Raw genomic sequence first — 17,634 nt, forward strand, 5'->3', positions numbered from 1 at the left:
TTGACTGAGGTCAAAGTTTCATAACTATACATACACAGCCTAGCTGTATGTATTTATTTATTAGTTAAACACTGCCTGTGTATTGTTTTTCCCTATTGTACAAACGTCTTATACTTTACAATAAAAGATTGTGTTTTGTATCATATTTCATTTGATTAAAAATGAAAATAATCACATCAGATTACCTAAACCACATACATATATTTAAAATGAAAGCGAAAAGAAGCAGGATAGGGTTGATATCATATTGCGTTTTATTGTAAATGTAAAATGAAGGTACAAGGGGATTGCACATATTGGAGTTGAACTATTTAGAAATAACTGATATTTAAGGAACAGCTGATAAGTGTCACAATCAAAAGCAAATTAAAATTATTATTTAAAGGGTGGTACAAATGTCTCTAAAATATCACTTACAACTGCACTAGCTTTTTAAAGTTCAAAATAATTTGCTTTCCTTGGTGTTATGATATAATCAGTGGCGGTCCTTCCTACAGGCGACATGGGCGCTTGCCTAGGGCGCCATCTAGTGAGGGGCGCCAAATATGCGGCGAGAAAAAAATATATAATTAAAATTATAATGTCTATTTATTTTTTTCAACAGTTTTTGCCATCCCTCTATCTACAACAATACTTTGACATAAAAAATCAATTAAACTTCTTTGGACATGAGTTCTTTTCTCGTGGGGAAGGCAGTCAAGCTCGCCTAGGGCACCAAATGGTCTAGGACCGCCCCTGGATATAATAGCAACAGCATAGCTGTCTAGTAAAAGGCATTTCTACCGTTTTAGTACAACTATGATTTAGTAGCCTACATATAAACAAAAACATGCAGAAAGACCGAAATACTGATAAAAATAACGACAGCTGCTTCTAAAAGAGGAACACCGCGTCTACACCGGACGCGACCGGCGCGATGCGACACGAGTCGTTAGAAGCGCATTAGAACCCGTTATCATTTTAAATTTTGTCCGCACTGGATTAGAACAAGCGGTGTGTCGTGAGAGCTATAGTTACCTTCTGTGATTTATTATTAAGCAATTTATTTTTAAGGGCTTATGTTCACAAATTCACAAGTTTGCAAACTTTGCATTACACACCTTACAGCGACCTTCTTCCTGTTTAAAAGAAATGACGTGTGTGGTATGCCAAGGAAGAGCACCTTTGACCAACGAAAAACCTTTCGGCACGCCCCCACATTTTGGCACGCCCATTTCTCCGACCTGCAGAGACCCCTACTTGAGTTTGGAAGTAAGTTCTTTGAAGGGGACTCCCACAGCCTGGAGAAATGTTTACCTTGACAGCGGTGGATCTAGTCAAAACCAACAAGCCACGCCCATGGATCTGACTCGAAACACCAAGGATTTAATGATCAGTTGCGAAAATTTGTCAAACGTTGTCTATTTCTAACTTATTTAAAGTATTGCGTTCTTTCTTTTGTGTTGCTTGGTATTTTACAAAGCCGTATATGAAGCTAATATTAAACATACATTCCTACACACTAAACTATCTTACACTACACTCTTAAATCTCAAAACACTATTTTAACATAAAGACAAAATTTCCTTACATTTTGTGAAGTTTAAATCGCCCACCATATCTGCTTTAAAAGGCATCAGTGTTATTTCACTATGCCATAATACTACATTTCTCTCAACCAATCAGACTGCATCATTTGGTTTAGGGTCAGTGTTACATTTAGATTTAGGACTGGTCTAGGGGCCTGTATGCCATTTATATCAATCTATAATTCTCTTTGATTCAACAGCCACAAGAAGTTCATGCTGATAGGTGGTGACCTGTGACAGATTCAGTTGGAAGTATTTTATGTAATACATAAAGAAGTTTACTATACTTGGGTACAACAAGGAAAGCAAATAATCTCTAAAGACTTAATCAATAATGGCGCAGAAGGAACGTTTTGTGTAGAACAGTCTATAACATGTTATTCACTTAAAAGGCAAGAATATGATAAATCAACATAAAAATAAGTAGGCTATAATTTCAATACTTATTTTGAGTGGTAATGTAATATGTAATGTTGCAATATATAATATTCCACAATGTGATATATTTCATATTTCAAGTGTCTTAATCCCCACTAAATATTAGGAAAACAAATACATTTGCGTTGTATTAAATCAGATCATTGCAACACCTCAGTGTGTGACATTTAACGACTGAATGTGATTCATTATAACTGCGCCGTAAGAATGAGTCAAAGTGAAACCTGTTGTGGTCTCTGTTATGATCTACAAAAACTTTATCAGGTATTTCGTAAGATTTCTAGGGCAGTGCTGGACTAACAAAAATGTAACCTCAGGCAGCGTATGCATCCTGTCGAGAGAAGATTTGCAAGCAACATCTGGTCAGTGTGACACGTTTCGAGTGATGTTGAATCAAGCGATGGCTCAAGACTTTGCTCTATTCGGTTTGCGCGTGTGGTTCTTCGTTTGTAAGTTAAAGTCTATTTACTTTAGAAAAAAATAAAAAGCTTTTATTTACAGTATATCAGTCAGATTTGCATTTACTGGTATCACCAAATGAAATTTGTGCCTCAGCAATCCAGTTTGAGAAACACTTTTCTGAACATGAATAAATTATATTTTATACCACTTTTACGGGTAAGATTTTATCTACCCCCAACAATGTTCCATTTAAATGGATGTATGTAAGTTATATTTTGCTTCGTTTCTGCTTTTGTTCTTCAGGTGTGTTTGGTGTAGAGATGGATGAGATGAAGTCACTGTCGGTGATGGAAGGAGAAAATGTCACTTTACACACTGATGTTTCTGAAATACAGAGAGATGATCTGATACTGTGGTGGTTTGGATCTGAAGACGTTCGTATAGCAGACGTGAACAGATCAACTAAAATCATCTTCGCATCTGAAGGATTAAGTGAGAGGCTTAAACTCGATCAGACGGGATCTCTCACCATCACAAACATCTCCATCACAGACTCTGGACTCTATAAAGTGCAGATCATTGGAAATAAAGTGGCAAGGAAAACGTTCAGCGTCACTGTTTATGGTGCGTAAAATTATACAGACTCACGAAACACAAACACCTACAGATGAACTTTCACTTTTCACTTTCAGATTTTTTGTGTTGTTTTTTAGCTCGTCTGACTGTTCCTGTCATCACCAGTTACTGTCCACAAAACTCTTCATCATCTTCAGTGTTAAAATGTGTGTTGTTGTGTTCAGTGATGAATGTGACACATGTGAGTCTCTCCTGGTACAAAGGAAAGAGTTTATTGTCCAGCATCAGTGTGTCTGATCTCAACATCAGACTCTCTCTACCTCTGGAGGTGGAAAATCAGGACACAAACACATACAGATGTGTCATCAACAATCCCATCACAAACCACACACAACATCTCAACATCAATGATGTCTGTCACACGTGTTCAGGTGAGTCACATGTGAATCTGGATAAACACATGACAGTTTTGTTTCTTTAAAGCTGAAAATGAGCAAGTTCTTTTCATCAGATTGTGTCAACTATTACATGTCGAGCTGTGATACTCTTGAAGCTGTGATCCGATTGGTCATCTCTGGTCTAGTGGGCGTGGCTGCTGTAGCTGCTTCTATTGTTCTGGTTCATGACATCAGATCCAGAAGAGCTGAAGAGAACGAAAAAGATCAAACATCAGTCAAACGCTGATATAGGCTTTAAAACTAGCTCTTTTTATAAAATGGAAACAGTGTTGAATGTTTTATTATTTGTAAGTCGCTTTACATAAAAGCATTTGCTAAATGAATAAATATAAATGATATACAAAGTATTTTCGTTTTCTGAAAATATTGTTATTTGTTTTATATTGATATGGCAATGAAGCAGGTGAATGGTCAATAAACATATTCCCATTCTAGAAAGAAACAGACAAGCAGGTTATTACGTCGCTCTCTCACAATATAGCAGTAAAAGCAAAAAAAAGTAAACAAGATAAAAATAAACAAATAAAAAACCTTAATGACGCTACATTACATTAAGAGATCATTTACATTTGTGTGGCAGTATTAGGCAGGAGATGTATACACCACAAACCTAAGATGACACACAGAACTGCAAAGCTCATCATATTTTCAACCTGTTTTTCTCTTTCTGTCCATGTGGTCTGTCGCTCTCTGTGTGCTCAGACAGGAAATAAAAAAACTGTGACTTCTGAAGAATTAGAGCAGCATTAACAGTATCATCACTATAGAGTTAAAGGGTAGTTTAAAAAATAAAAATTCTTTCATCATTTATTCATCCTCATGTCATGTCAAACCTTCTTCTGCCGAACACAAAAGAAGATATTTTGAAGCATATGGAATTAACCAAGCAACACTGAACCCCATTGACTGTCATTGTCTGAACACAAAACCACTGAGACATTTCTCAAAATATCTTCTCTTGTGTTTCACAGAAGAAAGAGTCACATACCGGTTTACAACCACGCAAGGATAAATAAATGCGGACAGAATTTGTATTTCGTATTTTCGTATCTGTATTGTATTTTGTGGGCCAAATGCTCTCACTAATTTAAAATACCACGACCACACACTTGAAGCAGTTGGACGTTTTACTGGACCTTACTAGATGCAAATAGTGACTCATAAATAATGTTTTTTATGTGACAATTAGCTTTAGGATTAAATAATAGAAAACACACGTAACATTAGCCTGATATAAAATCAATAGATGTTTATGAAATTGTCTCTTCAACGTACTGTACGTGTGTGTTTATCGCTTTGACCACTCTCTGTAGATCCCGCCTCCTCCGGCGCAGTTATTGGTCAAACCCCCTGTCAATCATTAACCGGAGGTGGCTGTAGAGAGGAAGCCGAACAAATCACGGGCTCAGCTCAGTTGAAACAAAATGTCCAAATTAAGTGTGAAGTTACCGAATAATTGCACTCAAAATCTAATTTCCATCTAGTTATTCAAAGGTGAGAGTTTATGGCGGCTGTCGTTCCGTGTTTTATGATAGCTTTTGTAGTGTAAAGTTGAATCAAAAACATCTAGATGTACACCAGCAAATCTAGATCATTTTAGCATTTCAAAACCTTTTAACCAACAAAATCTGATGTTAAAAATAAATGAATATTTAACAGGTTGTATCAAAAGTCGACCCAGATCATTCATTAAGCAAACATATATATAACACGATAAGGCGTTACACACTGTTACTGGACATTTTACTGCAAGTAGGCTGAAGTTACACTTTGTTTGTCCACTAGGGGGCAGTAGAGATTAGACAGTGAGAGGATGCTTGTTGAGTCGAGTCCTCAGTTTCTCTGAATTCGGTGTTACTTGTCATAACATTTGCCTGCTTTACTGTTGTTTTATGTCTTTAAATGTACAGTGACACACATGTCAGACAGAGAAACAAGGTGGTAAGCTTAAGTTTGTTTATAAAAACAGATCAGTCTGTACATTACAATCAGATTAGAAATTTGTTTTAAAAATGTAACAAGTTAAAACAATTACAAAATGACATCTGTATAGCACGCACATTGCTTCCAAAGCCCAAACATTTGTTATTATAAATAACAAGTGTTGATATGAATGACAGAACCTGCCATATTACAATTATATAGTTAACAATTTAACAGTTAACTTTTACAATTATATAGTTATATAATGAAAAGAATAGCACAAGTATATCATATTTGGAGTACATTAAAATGTATATCTACATTAGTTAAAGCCAAACTACGAAATACTTCACTTAAAACCTCGACATCAATAGGTGCACAAATGCAAAGGTTGTGGGTTTGAGGGAACACACATACTGATAAAAGACAAATGCATAAATGTTAATCCATTGCACTGTAGTGTCCTGCGCAGTATTATTTTAACCATTAATGTCATTGCTGATGCATTGTGGGATGACATTTTATGTGTTTTTGTGTTACATCAAACCACACCATTGGACTTGTGATCAGCTGCAATGATCAGACATTCACAATCGGTCAGTTTACCAATTTGATTTCGACAATTATGTGCAAGTTTTGGCAAATCTCATGTTAATATCACAGCAAGCTGTGTACACCGCAGTGATATAATAACAAACATGATTGACTATTACATTAACAAAGACTTAAACTACTCGCTGACAGTAACAAAGAAAGACTTGCAGATCTGATCTGTGGTGCTGTCGATTTCGAGTTTATAAAGTCCAGTGTCTGTGGTTTTGCTGTTCTCAATGGTTATAGATCTAGTCTCTCCAATAACATTCAGTCTGTCTCCCAATTTCTCAATGACATCATTTTTTTGTAATTCTTCATTGTTTTTATTTATTCGACTTATGGGAATGAATGGGCTAGTGGCGTCACCTAATTTCCCAAACTTCCACTGTATCAGATCAAATCTTTGTATGTCTGTAACGCCAGTGTCCAGTTGGACAGGTTCTCCTGCTTTCACTTTGATGTACTTTACTCCATCTGTTTCTGTCTTCCTTTTACCTGGAGAAAAAATACAGACAGTAACTTAGACGCCGCATACACACTGCAACACTTTGACATTTTAACCTGTTACATTGTTCAACAGTAAATTAAAATCATCCAAAAATAAATGTTTACAGTATATTACCATTTAGCTTTATATTTTCTTCTCCAGAAGCCAGGCCTGTTTGAAAATAGAAATAATTAGGGCTTATATTAAAAATACTAAACAATAAAATATATCTTTTTTTATATTTTACTTGCATGGTACAAAAACAAATTTTAAATGTTTACATTAACACAGTAATGCTTATATGTTCTTTCATGTTTACTACATCAATAAGGTAATACTTGCCATGTTGATCTGTTTTTTTCAATCTCTTGTAGATGCAGAAGATCATCCCTGCAGCACCGACCACAAGAGCAGCAACAACAAGAGAACCCATCAGGACTGTAAGCTGTGAAAGTAGGACCTGTTCTTCACCCACACCTGAGAACTCTATCAGAAAAAAACAATAGATCAGACACGTATGAGTACATGTCAACAAAACATCTAAACTAAATCCAAGGTCACTGCAAAATAATGTACGTGTATCATCAAGTGGTATTAAGTCAACCAAACAAATCAGACTCACCTGAACACTTGTGACAGAGTTGAGTGATGTTGAGATGTTGTGTGTGGTTTGAGATGGGATTGTTGACGACACATCTGTATGTGTTTGTGTCCTGATATTCCACCTCCAGAGGTAGAGAGAGTCTGATGTTGAGATCAGACACACTGATGCTGGACAATAAACTCTTTCCTTTGTACCAGGAGAGACTCACACGTGTCACATTCATCACTGAACACAACAACACACATTTTGAGATCGATGAAGAGTTTTGTGGACAGTCGCTGGTGATGTGAGGAAAAGGCAGATGAGCTGAAAAACATAAGAAAAGATACAGGTAAAAGATCGGAAAAGCATTTCCTATAATAATTTTTGTAATATTTTGGTTGCTAATTTGAACAAGTCACTGTCCTGTAATTTAACCTGCGTTGTTATTTTGTCCCTACTGTATAACTGGCTTTCAAGAACTAATCTGGGATCATACTTCCATTTGTTATAGAAACCCGATAGTTCGGCAACGTTTGTCTCCAAGGAAACTTGGCATTTGACTTTAATATGTATTAGTGTCTGTTGGGCAAGTTACTCTGAAAAAGTAATTTATTACTAGTTACTAATTACATATTCAATAGTGTAATGAGATTACTTTACAAATCACTCTCTCCAAAAAGTATTTTATTACTAATTACTTTCTATATCCTATATCAATCTTGATTATTTAAGTGATTCAAGGATAGACACGAAACAGCTCTTTTAATTCATTCAAATAAGTAATTTAAAACGACATAAAGTAGTATTATTAACTGACCAAAGTATTACAAATGTGAGAATTATACATTAAAGCACAGATTTTAAATCTTGATGTCAATTACACTATTGCACACACATATACAGTATTACACACAGTATTTAGTTTAATTACATCAGAAGTAACTGTAATTAAATTACAGAAAAAATAGGGAAAGTAATGAAATTATAGTAACTAATTACTTAGTAACTAGTTACACCCAACGCTGATTAGTGGACATTAAACCATGGCAATACCAATGAAAAGAGACTAAATACTCACCAGAAACAATAATACTGAAGCTCCTTGAATTGACGTCCGTTCCTCTGACGATTTGTAGTGCATAAAGTCCAGAGTCTGTGGTTCTGATGTTTGTGATGGTGAGAGATCCAGTGTGACGGTCCAGCATCAGTCTGTGTCTGAATCTTCCGTCAAGAACGTCATCATATATTGAGATCTTACGAGCTGCTATGTTGTTTTGAGCTATACGCGTGCTTTTAGATACAAACACCCACAAAATCAGATCAGCTGTCTGTATGTCCGACCCATGAGTGTATAGAGTGACATTTTGTCCTTCCATCCCTGAAACTGTTTCAACACCAAACACACCTGCAGACACAAACAGATGTCTAATAAACTTGATACTAAATAAATTTGTATTAAAGAATTCCACCCATATTGCGCAACGATCACGTGAAAGCGAAAGCACTCCCAATACGCATTATTTTAAAGTAGGCCTACTTACCGTCCACAAACAAGCACAAAAACAAAACAGATATCGTCATATTGCTGTAGTTAAGTAACTTGATGTAGTTAAATAAAGTTCACAGTAGATATTAAACTGTCACATTGTTGGCGTTCCGTGAGCTCTTCATCGTCAAAACAATCAAAACGTGACTATTAAAAAGCGCATTATATCTAACTGATATGACCAAATCCTACCGACTTCTGATCGATACTTTGTTTAAATTGATGGAGGTCCATTCGTTACTGGTGTTGACGTCGGTCCAAATAAAAAAAATGGACACTCCAAAAGTTAAATCCCAGCCCTCTTCCGCGCGTCTCGTATCATCAATAAAAGACATCTGATCTTAGCCCTGCCTTTAAAAGTTTCACATCGTCATTCATACTTGTCAAACAAGTTTCATTGTTTTAATTTGTCTGTTCTGTTTATGTGCCAGCGTAGCCTACTTATTCTTCGAGTTTTGACCCTTTTCTACAAACCTTTTTTCTTGATGTAGATGCTAGTATAGAAGTAACAGGTTTTAATAAAATACTAAATACAAGAAGGTCTCTTTAAAATGAAATTTAGTTTCAGTTTTAAAACGGCTAGTTAGTTCATATTTTGAGTTTTTTTCTAATTTTGTGTCATCCTGCTCCGTTTCGGACTTACTTCAATTTTGTTGCAGATTCCTGTCATTCAATGTTTTATGTATTTTGTTTTTGTTACACGCCAACATAGACTCCGTGTGTGTCTGTTTTATATATATATATATTTTGTTCGAAATAAATAAATAAAAATAAATAAATCTGTACATGTATGTCTGTATTGAGCTGTTCCGTCAAAGGGTGCTCTACATGCAATATGTATAAGGGTATAAGAGGTATTTCAGACAGCCCTAAATTGTTTAATAATAAATAGATGTTAGACTTCTTTACTAGGATGAACTATTTAAACAAATAAAATAAACAAACAATTTTGGTAAAAAAAAATGGTAGATCTACTGTGTCACTTTTTAAAGCATCATTAAAACCAGAATAACAGAAGACCACCGTGTGTTTGTGTCATGTTATCAAACCATCTTACAGACCGTGACCTCCAGTGTCTGCATGAGATTGAAACGCATTTGGTCTCATTTCATCAGATGTGCAAACAAATGTGGTTTTCTTCCTCTGTCGGGTGGACAAACAGCTTGTGCGAGAGAAAGTGTGTGGGTGAAGGGCTTCCGGTCCTGCCTAACATCAACCTTATACATCCGTTTAATACACAATACAGATTTACTGATAGATAAACTATTCATCATATAGTATTCATTTTCATTCATTTATGACTGTAGATTTTGCATGTATTTCTAACATGCAGGATAATTGATCTTTTTAACCAAAAAATTATATAAACATTGTTATTTATTTTCATGATAGATGCTTACGCCTAATGTAAAAGCTTACTCGATTTTTAATTTTACTCGGTTTTTAATAATATAAATGCGCTTATTATTCCATTATGTTTATATTTTTATCACTTTTAAAATGTAAAAACTTCTTGTATGACAAAATACAGTTCTTCTAAAACTGTAGTATGCAATCACAGTTGATGTGACGTGTCTGAGGGAGGTAGTCTTCTTGTTGAGGGAGGATTCACACCTCGCACTGTTTCTCAGAACCTTCAGAAAACTGCTGATACTGTAAAAATGATCCACGGGCTTGCTGTGCTTAGTTTGTGCTTGTGGCATCTTGCTGGTAAATTGCAAATCTTATTTTAAGTTTTAAAACAGAGTAAAAATACAACGCTGTTGTATTCTGATGTATATTCTCTGCAGGTGTGTTTGGTGACGCCGATGAAGTGAAGGTCGTGTCGGTGATGGAGGGAGATTCTGTCACTTTAAACACTGATGTTGTTGAGATACAGGAGGATGATTTGATCATGTGGATGTGTGGAGATTCTTGTATAGCTAAACTCAACGTATCAAGCCGAACCATCTCTGAAGGGAACGAGAGATTGGGCGGCCGAATGGAGCTGGACTTTAAGACCGGATCTCTCACCATCAAGAACATCTCGCCCGCAGACTCTGGAGTCTATAAAGCGCAGATCATTGGAAATAAAGTGGCAAGAAAAACGTACAACGTTACTGTCAATGGTGAGTAATATTACTTATACTATGTACAAATTTCAATGTCCAACACCTTAATGTAGCACAATTTCAGCTATATGGGCGATGTGCTCTTTTTCAGCCCGTCTACCTGTTCCTGTCATCACCAGTTACTGTTCACAGAATCCTCCATCGTCTTCAGTCTCGAAATGTGTGTTGTTGTGTTCAGTGATGAATGTGACACGTGTGAGTCTCTCCTGGTACAAAGGAAAGAGTTTATTGTCCAGCATCAGTGTGTCTGATCTCAACATCAGACTCTCTCTACCTCTGGAGGTGGAATATCAGGATACAAACACATACAGATGTGTCGTCAACAATCCCATCACAAACCACACACAACATCTACACATCACTGATGTCTGTCAGACATGTTCAGGTATGACAGCTGTAATTTCTCATTTTGTCAACATCAGATATGTCTTCGGCTGTTATATGTCTGTTATTGTATTTTTATCACCTCAGACTGTGTCTGCTGTTGTGGTTCCACTGAAGCCGTGATCCAGCTGGTCGTCTCAGCTCTGGTGGGCGTGGCTACTGTTGCTGTTTTGGTTTATGACATCAGATCCAGAAGAGATGAACAGAAGCCAGCACAGACATAGACATTCATTCTTTATTGATGACCTGTTAAATCAAAGGTTAAGATTTTCACGACGGAACTAAATCTGTGTTTGTAAACTAGTTTTTTTTAAGGTCACTGATATGTGCCGTCATCTCACGTACAGCACACGTGTGATTTCAAATGAACACATGGGTTGTTATTAAAATTAAAACGACACTTTTGTTTCCGATAAAAATAACAGAAATATGCCATAAATCAGGCCCTGCAGCTGCTTACTAATAAGAAAGCGGCTCGTATATACCAGGCATATGTCTACTAACACTTTTTTTTTTTTGCATCGCAATCATATTCTCATTCAGCAACATTGTGCTTTCAAAATCATTTCTCTTTTATGTGGTTTAGTAATGACCTTCATCTGTGTCACTTTACTGTTGAACCTGCAAACACACAGGAAGAAAGACTTCAAAAGAACTTTCACAGTGTCCCTTACCATCAGTCACACCATAGACATAACCAGCAAATGTACTTTAGTTCACTGTATGTCCACGAAATATACGATACAGTGGTATATTTGAATCAAAATGCCCACAAAACGTTATTAAAACTGTTTTTACATCATTTGTAACGTGTACGTTAAACATGCATACAAATAAAATTGTGATCAATAAGTCACGTTTTATATTACTCATGAAAATAATATAAGTTACAACATTTGTATTAAAATGTATATATTAAAATTTGTATATTTATTATTATAATTTTTTTAATGAACTCGATGTAACACGCGGAGCCGCTGGAAGGGGGCGCCATCGTGCCGAAATAATTCTTTGCAGGTCATTTAGAAACGTTAAAGGGTAGTTCACCCAAAAATGAAAATTCTGTCGTCATTTACTCACCCACGGGTTGTTCCAAACCTGTATAAATGTCTTTCTTCTGATGGACACAGAGAAAGATATTTAGAAGAATGTCAGTAACCAAACGGATCTCATCCCCCATTGACTCCCATTGTATTTACTTTCCCTACTAGGGCAGGAAATGGGGGATGAGATCTGTTTGGTAAGTTGTAAGTTAGCTGTATTTTGTTGTTGTTATTTTGGCTTAAGTCGAAACAAACCATCTGCAGTTTGATTTATATTAACTGGAATACACAATAAAAAAAACATGATTTTGGACAAATTTTAAAAACGGGGTTATCTCATTTTGGAAATAAACTCTTCATATATTCCTTTGTGTTTAGCAGAACAAAGACATTTATACAGGTTTGGAACAACCTGTGGGTGAGTAAATGATTTTTGGGTGAGCTATCCCTTTAATAATAAAAAGCATGTTTATTACAAAAAATAGCTAAAGGTAACACGTACTAAACCTTTTGTTTAGTATTTAGTTAGTTACAAAGTAAGACATTTTATTCTTAGAATAAGAGTTCTTTAAATAAATCACGTGATAACATCCACCGGTCATCCTCAGTCACATGACCAAAACGATATCGATTCTGGGGGCGATATATCGGTTCAGTGTCGGCGTCGCTTTAACAAAAAAATCCCATTACGTTTGTTAAAGAAAGTTTGATTAAAAAGCATTAACGTGAACTCACCAATACATCATTTGGCAATCAATCAATCACTGACGTGGATGTGATTGAAAAATAGAGTTTGTTAAAATTCTGACGAGGGTGGGGGTGCAGTCTTAAAAGGGTGGTGGGGAGGTTCTCATTGGCTTATGAGTTCCTCGCGCTTATACACGCAGACCAACATTCCGCGCGTCAGATCTGCGGTGCGCGCGCCTTCGGACGCTCGAGAAGCTTCAGGGTCCTGTGGGCAGATTTGCGTAACATCTCCGGTCGAGCTGACATCGTCTTCTTCACGGGAACATCGCGTATCTTCGCTTAATTTGCTCGTGTGCTGTGACACCAGAGGTGGATGTATCGTCAGGTGTTTGTCCTCGCGGTGTCCGCCGCCGTTCTCTGCGCGTTCACCCCGCCAGCATCATGCGCGCGTCATTTCAATTACAGACCCATCATCGGTGAGCATAAACATGGAAACCATTCGAATTCATATTGTATGTTTTTACTGTGAACTGGCTAGAATGTTCTGGGGTGATCTTTTATTTTGTCATTATTTTTTAACTCTTTAATGCATTGTCATGGCAACGCATGAGTTCAGCATATGGTTGCAGCCTCTCCATCATATTTCTGCATGTTTTTTTTTAGGAATTTTAGCCCAGGAAAATTTGGATGACGACACTCATGCACAGGGATCTTCTTATATAGCAGCATCATATGTGAAGCATCTGGAGTCAGCTGGTGCCAGGGTTGTGCCCATCCGGTATGATGATAAACACATTACACTTCCTGCTTATAAAATCTCTTTAAAATAATAATAAATGAACAATTTAAACAATAATGCAAATGGATAAATGGTGTGTGTGTTTCAGCATAAATCAAACAGAGGAGGAGTATGTGAAACTATTCAACTCAATAAACGGGTGAGTGACATTTTGTTTTACAAGATTTCTATTTTCTTCTATGCTATACATTTTTATTTAAATAACTTGTTTAAAAAGATGTATTAAAATCTTTAAGATTTTTTTTCTTGTATTATTTCTTATATTAACTTTCATATTGTTTTATGTACGTTTTTATTTGTAATATTATCATAGGATTATATAAGAATATTAAAAGTTAATATTTTAATAATGATAAAATAAGTATCACTTGAAAAATATTATGTATTGTTGTGATTGTTTTTATTTATTATAAGGTTTTGAAGTCTTTCATTTGTATTTACTCTGACTCTTTTTGCTTTTGCAGTTTGTTGCTGCCCGGCGGGAACGTTGACATCGAGAAGTCTCAGTTCACCAGACTGGCGAAGATTTTCTATGACCTTGCAATAAAAGTAAATAAATCCGTAATGTTAATAAATGTTCAAGCAAATCTGAATGTCTGATACGCTGATGTTCATTGTGTTTTGAACATGACAGGCTAATGACGCCTCAGATTATTTCCCCATCTGGGGAACCTGTCAGGGCTTCCAGCAGCTCACAGTCCTGACCAGCAACAAGAACCTGTTGACACTGACCGACACCAAAGCCGTCACTTTACCTCTGACCTTCAGCCCAGGTGATTTACCCTAAATGACCGTCGGGTGTGGTTGTTTATCTGAAAGGATGTGTTCAGGACGATTGCATAACTACAGTTACTAGACAAAATCTTATCTAATGTGATGACAGTTTCTTTGCACAATTTCTGCTCTTGCACAATTTTTGATTTCCTGCTTTTACAACATAATTATGTTGTATACAGAACAAAAATATATAGAATGAGAGCTAAATTACTATAAACTAGGGTTTTTAATCATCCATTTTAAATAATATACGTCTGTGTACTGTGCATACTAAATGTAATTATAAATACAAAAACATCATCCATCAGCAAACAATTCTCAGCACCTCAGACCTCGGTACACACCTCCCTTACTTCAAACATTGAACTCTCCTCTTTCACACCACTGACTGACACTGAAGTCACCAGACTTCTCTCCAGCCACCCCACCACCTGTCCCCTTGACCCAATCCCCTCCCATCTCCTTCAGGCCACATCCAGCACACTCACACACATCATCAACACCTCCCTGCTCACCGGCACTTTTCCATCCACATTCAAACAGGCCCAGGTCACGCCCCTACTGAAGAAACCCACATTGGACCCCTCTACTACCGACAGTTACAGACCAGTCTCTCTCCTCCCGTTTATTGCGAAAACACTTGAAAGAGCAGTTTTCAGTGCAGTGTATTCCTACATATCCCAGAACAAACTACTGGATGACAAGCAGTCCGACTTCAAAACAAACCACTCCTCTGAGACTACACTGCTATCGGTCACAGAAGCGCTAGCCAAGGCGCAATCTAAATCCTCGGTCCTGATTCTGCTAGACCTTTCTGCGGATACTGCTAGCAACCCTGTCATCTCTAGGAATCTCAGGCGCTCCTCTCCGCTGGTTCAAATCCTACCTCTCCGGCAGATCCTGGAGGGGCTCGCTGTCCACTGCTCACCACATGATCACTTGGATCCCTCAGGGATCGGTGCTTGGACCATTCCTTTTTCAAGTCACTAATGCTTGCCTACAGGACTATAACTGGATCTGCACCGGCATACTTTCACACACTCCTACACCCCATCAAGATCCCTGCGGCGTCTTGTATTGCCTTGTCATAAGGGCAGTAAATCGCTTTCCCGCTCATTCTCCTTCACAACTCCTTCCTGGTGGAGCATTCTTCCAAACTCAGACTAGTAACCACGCATACATACAATCTGATGACAATCTAAGATCTAAACCATGTTAAAACAGTCCCAGAAACACCAAAGACCATTTCCAGACGCTATAAACATGTTTATTATTGTTGGTAATATTTTCAGGATCTCCAAACAGCAGGCTCTTCAAAAGGTTTCCAAAGGATCTCCTTCAGTCACTAGCAGAAGAAAACATCACGTCTAACTTCCACAGCTGGAGTTTGTCACTACAGGTACGGCTAAATTTCAATCTTAAGTACAATAATACAATGCACAATGAAAAGATACAACACAATGAACAAAGAACAAACGTTGCCACAAAAAACAGCAACACAGTCTGAGTTTAGGATGTGATGGTTTGTTAAAAAGTGAATTTTGTTCTCAGAATTACAGCGGCAATGCCAAGCTGAAGCGTTTCTATAGAGTCCTGACCACCAATACAGACGGCAAGACAGACTTCATATCTACAATGGAGGGTATGAATGTCACACAACATGTTTGTTTTATAGTGGCCTCTTCCAATTTAAATGGATTTTCCCCATAATGCTGTGTTCTAGTGAACTTAGCACAGTAGCACAGTACTAGTCACAATAAACTGTTTTTCCTCTTTAAATGCAAATATGATTACAGCAAAATGTGGTGACCCCAAGCGTTTACTCACTGCAAAAAATCTGATCTTTAAAATATAGTTCTATCGTTTGTTTCAAGGACAATATTGAAAAATCAAGTAAGATATTCAATTTATATTCAAGAGACTTACTCTGAAAGAACACTTGTAATATTTTCCTTTTTTAACTGATATTTTTAATTGTATTAATAGGTCAGTGCAGTAAGACAAAATGCTTGTGTGTATATAAAATAAGATTCTCTAAAACATCAATAAATATCATATGCAGAGTTTTATCTCCTGATCTAGTTTTTACTAGATTATATTTTCGTCCAGTGAAGAGTTTGGTTTCATGTTTAGCAGGTAAATAGATATAATGTAGCATTCTCTTTGTTCATTCTGTCTTATTTGTGATTGTGTTTTATGTGCTGTAGCGTATCGGTACCCGTTCTACGCCGTTCAGTGGCATCCAGAGAAAAGCCCTTTTGAATGGATTGAAAAAGCCGGTATGGTGCACACGCTCTCGGCCATCAAAGCAGCGTTCTACACGGCACATATCTTCATCTCTGAAGGTTGGTCAACCATACAAACCTGCAATGTTTTGTTATGAGTTCTTGACCTCGTGGTGTTAAATCTTGAATTTATAAACCTTTATTCCTAACATTTTAAAATCTGTATGTTAACCACATTATCCATGTTTACATCGGACCAAACACAATTGTGAATGTATTGGTTGTTTTTAGCAATGAAGAACCATCATCGCTTTCCTTCTCAAAGTGAGGAAGAAAAGGCTCTCATTTACAACTATCAGCCCATCTTCAACGGCCTCAACAGCATCTTCATGCAGAATTACTACTTCGATTAAGTGTCATTACACACAGTATTCGTCATTACAGGAAACTTTTTTAAAAGCATTTATTTTATTTTAAGAAATGTGACCAAAAATATTTTTTTTTAATATTTTTTGTAGCTCCAGAGGTTGGTTCTAGATGTTTCTATGTGAAATGCTCTAGAACGTAATGAATGAATTCAGGTTATATTATCGTGTGCCATCTCTGGGAATTGAGAAACTGTACATTGTGTCTTGTATGCATATAATCTTTCACAGGGTTTATGAGCATGATCAATGCAGTGTTACAATCATGTTCTGTTCCTTTGCACATTATAGCAAAATAAAATATGGATTTAAATTTTGTTCTGGTGAACAACGCAATTTAAATGAGTGTATTTTCATTATTTCATAAAATGAATGACTGTATGCATTCTAGCTATAAGAGATTTTGCGGTTTAGGAAAATCAGTTTAGATTAAAATGTACTCCTATGTAAATAAAATGTATGCTTTAACCAAAAGCTTCAATTTATGAAATTTTCGTGACTTTAAAATATAAAACTTGTTTTTATAGATTAACTTAATCGCACAGTAAAAATCGTTTAACACAATTTGTTTGAACCAGCGTTTAAAAAAATTGCATAAAAAATGG

The 17,634-nt window shown here is 36.5% G+C and overlaps 4 protein-coding genes across 4 annotated transcripts; 3 read left to right on the plus strand and 1 right to left on the minus strand.

The window, feature by feature from the left end:
* Positions 1-2,297: 2,297 nt before the first annotated feature.
* Positions 2,298-3,824, plus strand: LOC130549012 (carcinoembryonic antigen-related cell adhesion molecule 3-like). Its single transcript, XM_057326139.1, has 4 exons — positions 2,298-2,455; positions 2,712-3,032; positions 3,122-3,415; positions 3,496-3,824. Exons 1-4 carry the CDS (start codon positions 2,392-2,394, stop codon positions 3,666-3,668), a joined length of 852 nt encoding a protein of 283 aa, XP_057182122.1. The 5' UTR covers positions 2,298-2,391; the 3' UTR covers positions 3,669-3,824.
* A 1,403-nt stretch (positions 3,825-5,227) lies between these two features.
* Positions 5,228-9,030, minus strand: LOC130549010 (uncharacterized). The gene is made up of 6 exons (XM_057326137.1): positions 8,574-9,030; positions 8,111-8,437; positions 7,069-7,356; positions 6,789-6,932; positions 6,582-6,617; positions 5,228-6,454 (listed from the first exon to the last, which is right to left on the minus strand). The coding sequence occupies exons 1-6, from the start codon at positions 8,611-8,613 to the stop codon at positions 6,096-6,098; spliced, it is 1,194 nt and encodes a 397-aa protein (XP_057182120.1). The 5' UTR covers positions 8,614-9,030; the 3' UTR covers positions 5,228-6,095.
* Positions 9,031-10,150: 1,120 nt separating this feature from the next.
* Positions 10,151-11,902, plus strand: LOC130549014 (natural killer cell receptor 2B4-like). The gene is made up of 4 exons (XM_057326140.1): positions 10,151-10,288; positions 10,369-10,686; positions 10,781-11,074; positions 11,161-11,902. Exons 1-4 carry the CDS (start codon positions 10,240-10,242, stop codon positions 11,295-11,297), a joined length of 798 nt encoding a protein of 265 aa, XP_057182123.1. The 5' UTR covers positions 10,151-10,239; the 3' UTR covers positions 11,298-11,902.
* A 1,117-nt stretch (positions 11,903-13,019) lies between these two features.
* zgc:171566 lies at positions 13,020-17,436 on the plus strand. The gene is made up of 9 exons (XM_057326138.1): positions 13,020-13,279; positions 13,467-13,581; positions 13,691-13,741; positions 14,067-14,151; positions 14,237-14,375; positions 15,672-15,778; positions 15,931-16,021; positions 16,587-16,724; positions 16,896-17,436. The coding sequence occupies exons 1-9, from the start codon at positions 13,177-13,179 to the stop codon at positions 17,015-17,017; spliced, it is 951 nt and encodes a 316-aa protein (XP_057182121.1). The 5' UTR covers positions 13,020-13,176; the 3' UTR covers positions 17,018-17,436.
* The last annotated feature ends 198 nt before the right edge of the window (positions 17,437-17,634 follow it).

Source organism: Triplophysa rosa, linkage group LG25 (genome assembly GCF_024868665.1).
Source record: "Triplophysa rosa linkage group LG25, Trosa_1v2, whole genome shotgun sequence".
NCBI lineage: Eukaryota > Metazoa > Chordata > Actinopteri > Cypriniformes > Nemacheilidae > Triplophysa > Triplophysa rosa.

Bases quoted from the DNA above. Each gene is read 5' to 3' on its own strand.
- LOC130549012 (XM_057326139.1), top strand. From the start codon at position 2,392: ATGTTGAATCAAGCGATGGCTCAAGACTTTGCTCTATTCGGTTTGCGC. The intron at 2,456-2,711 runs GTAAGTTAAAGT...TTTGTTCTTCAG, and splicing joins GCGCGTGTGGTTCTTCGTTT to GTGTGTTTGGTGTAGAGATG. The intron at 3,033-3,121 runs GTGCGTAAAATT...GTTGTTTTTTAG, and splicing joins GTTCAGCGTCACTGTTTATG to CTCGTCTGACTGTTCCTGTC.
- zgc:171566 (XM_057326138.1), top strand. From the start codon at position 13,177: ATGTATCGTCAGGTGTTTGTCCTCGCGGTGTCCGCCGCCGTTCTCTGC. The intron at 13,742-14,066 runs GTGAGTGACATT...TTGCTTTTGCAG, and splicing joins CTATTCAACTCAATAAACGG to TTTGTTGCTGCCCGGCGGGA. The intron at 14,376-15,671 runs GTGATTTACCCT...TAATATTTTCAG, and splicing joins ACCTCTGACCTTCAGCCCAG to GATCTCCAAACAGCAGGCTC.
- LOC130549010 (XM_057326137.1), bottom strand. From the start codon at position 8,613: ATGACGATATCTGTTTTGTTTTTGTGCTTGTTTGTGGACG. The intron at 6,618-6,788 runs GCAAGTATTACC...ATTTTCAAACAG, and splicing joins GAAAAAAACAGATCAACATG to GCCTGGCTTCTGGAGAAGAA. The intron at 6,455-6,581 runs GTAATATACTGT...TTTTTTCTCCAG, and splicing joins AGAAAATATAAAGCTAAATG to GTAAAAGGAAGACAGAAACA.
- LOC130549014 (XM_057326140.1), top strand. From the start codon at position 10,240: ATGATCCACGGGCTTGCTGTGCTTAGTTTGTGCTTGTGGCATCTTGCT. The intron at 10,289-10,368 runs GTAAATTGCAAA...TATTCTCTGCAG, and splicing joins GTGCTTGTGGCATCTTGCTG to GTGTGTTTGGTGACGCCGAT. The intron at 11,075-11,160 runs GTATGACAGCTG...TTATCACCTCAG, and splicing joins TGTCTGTCAGACATGTTCAG to ACTGTGTCTGCTGTTGTGGT.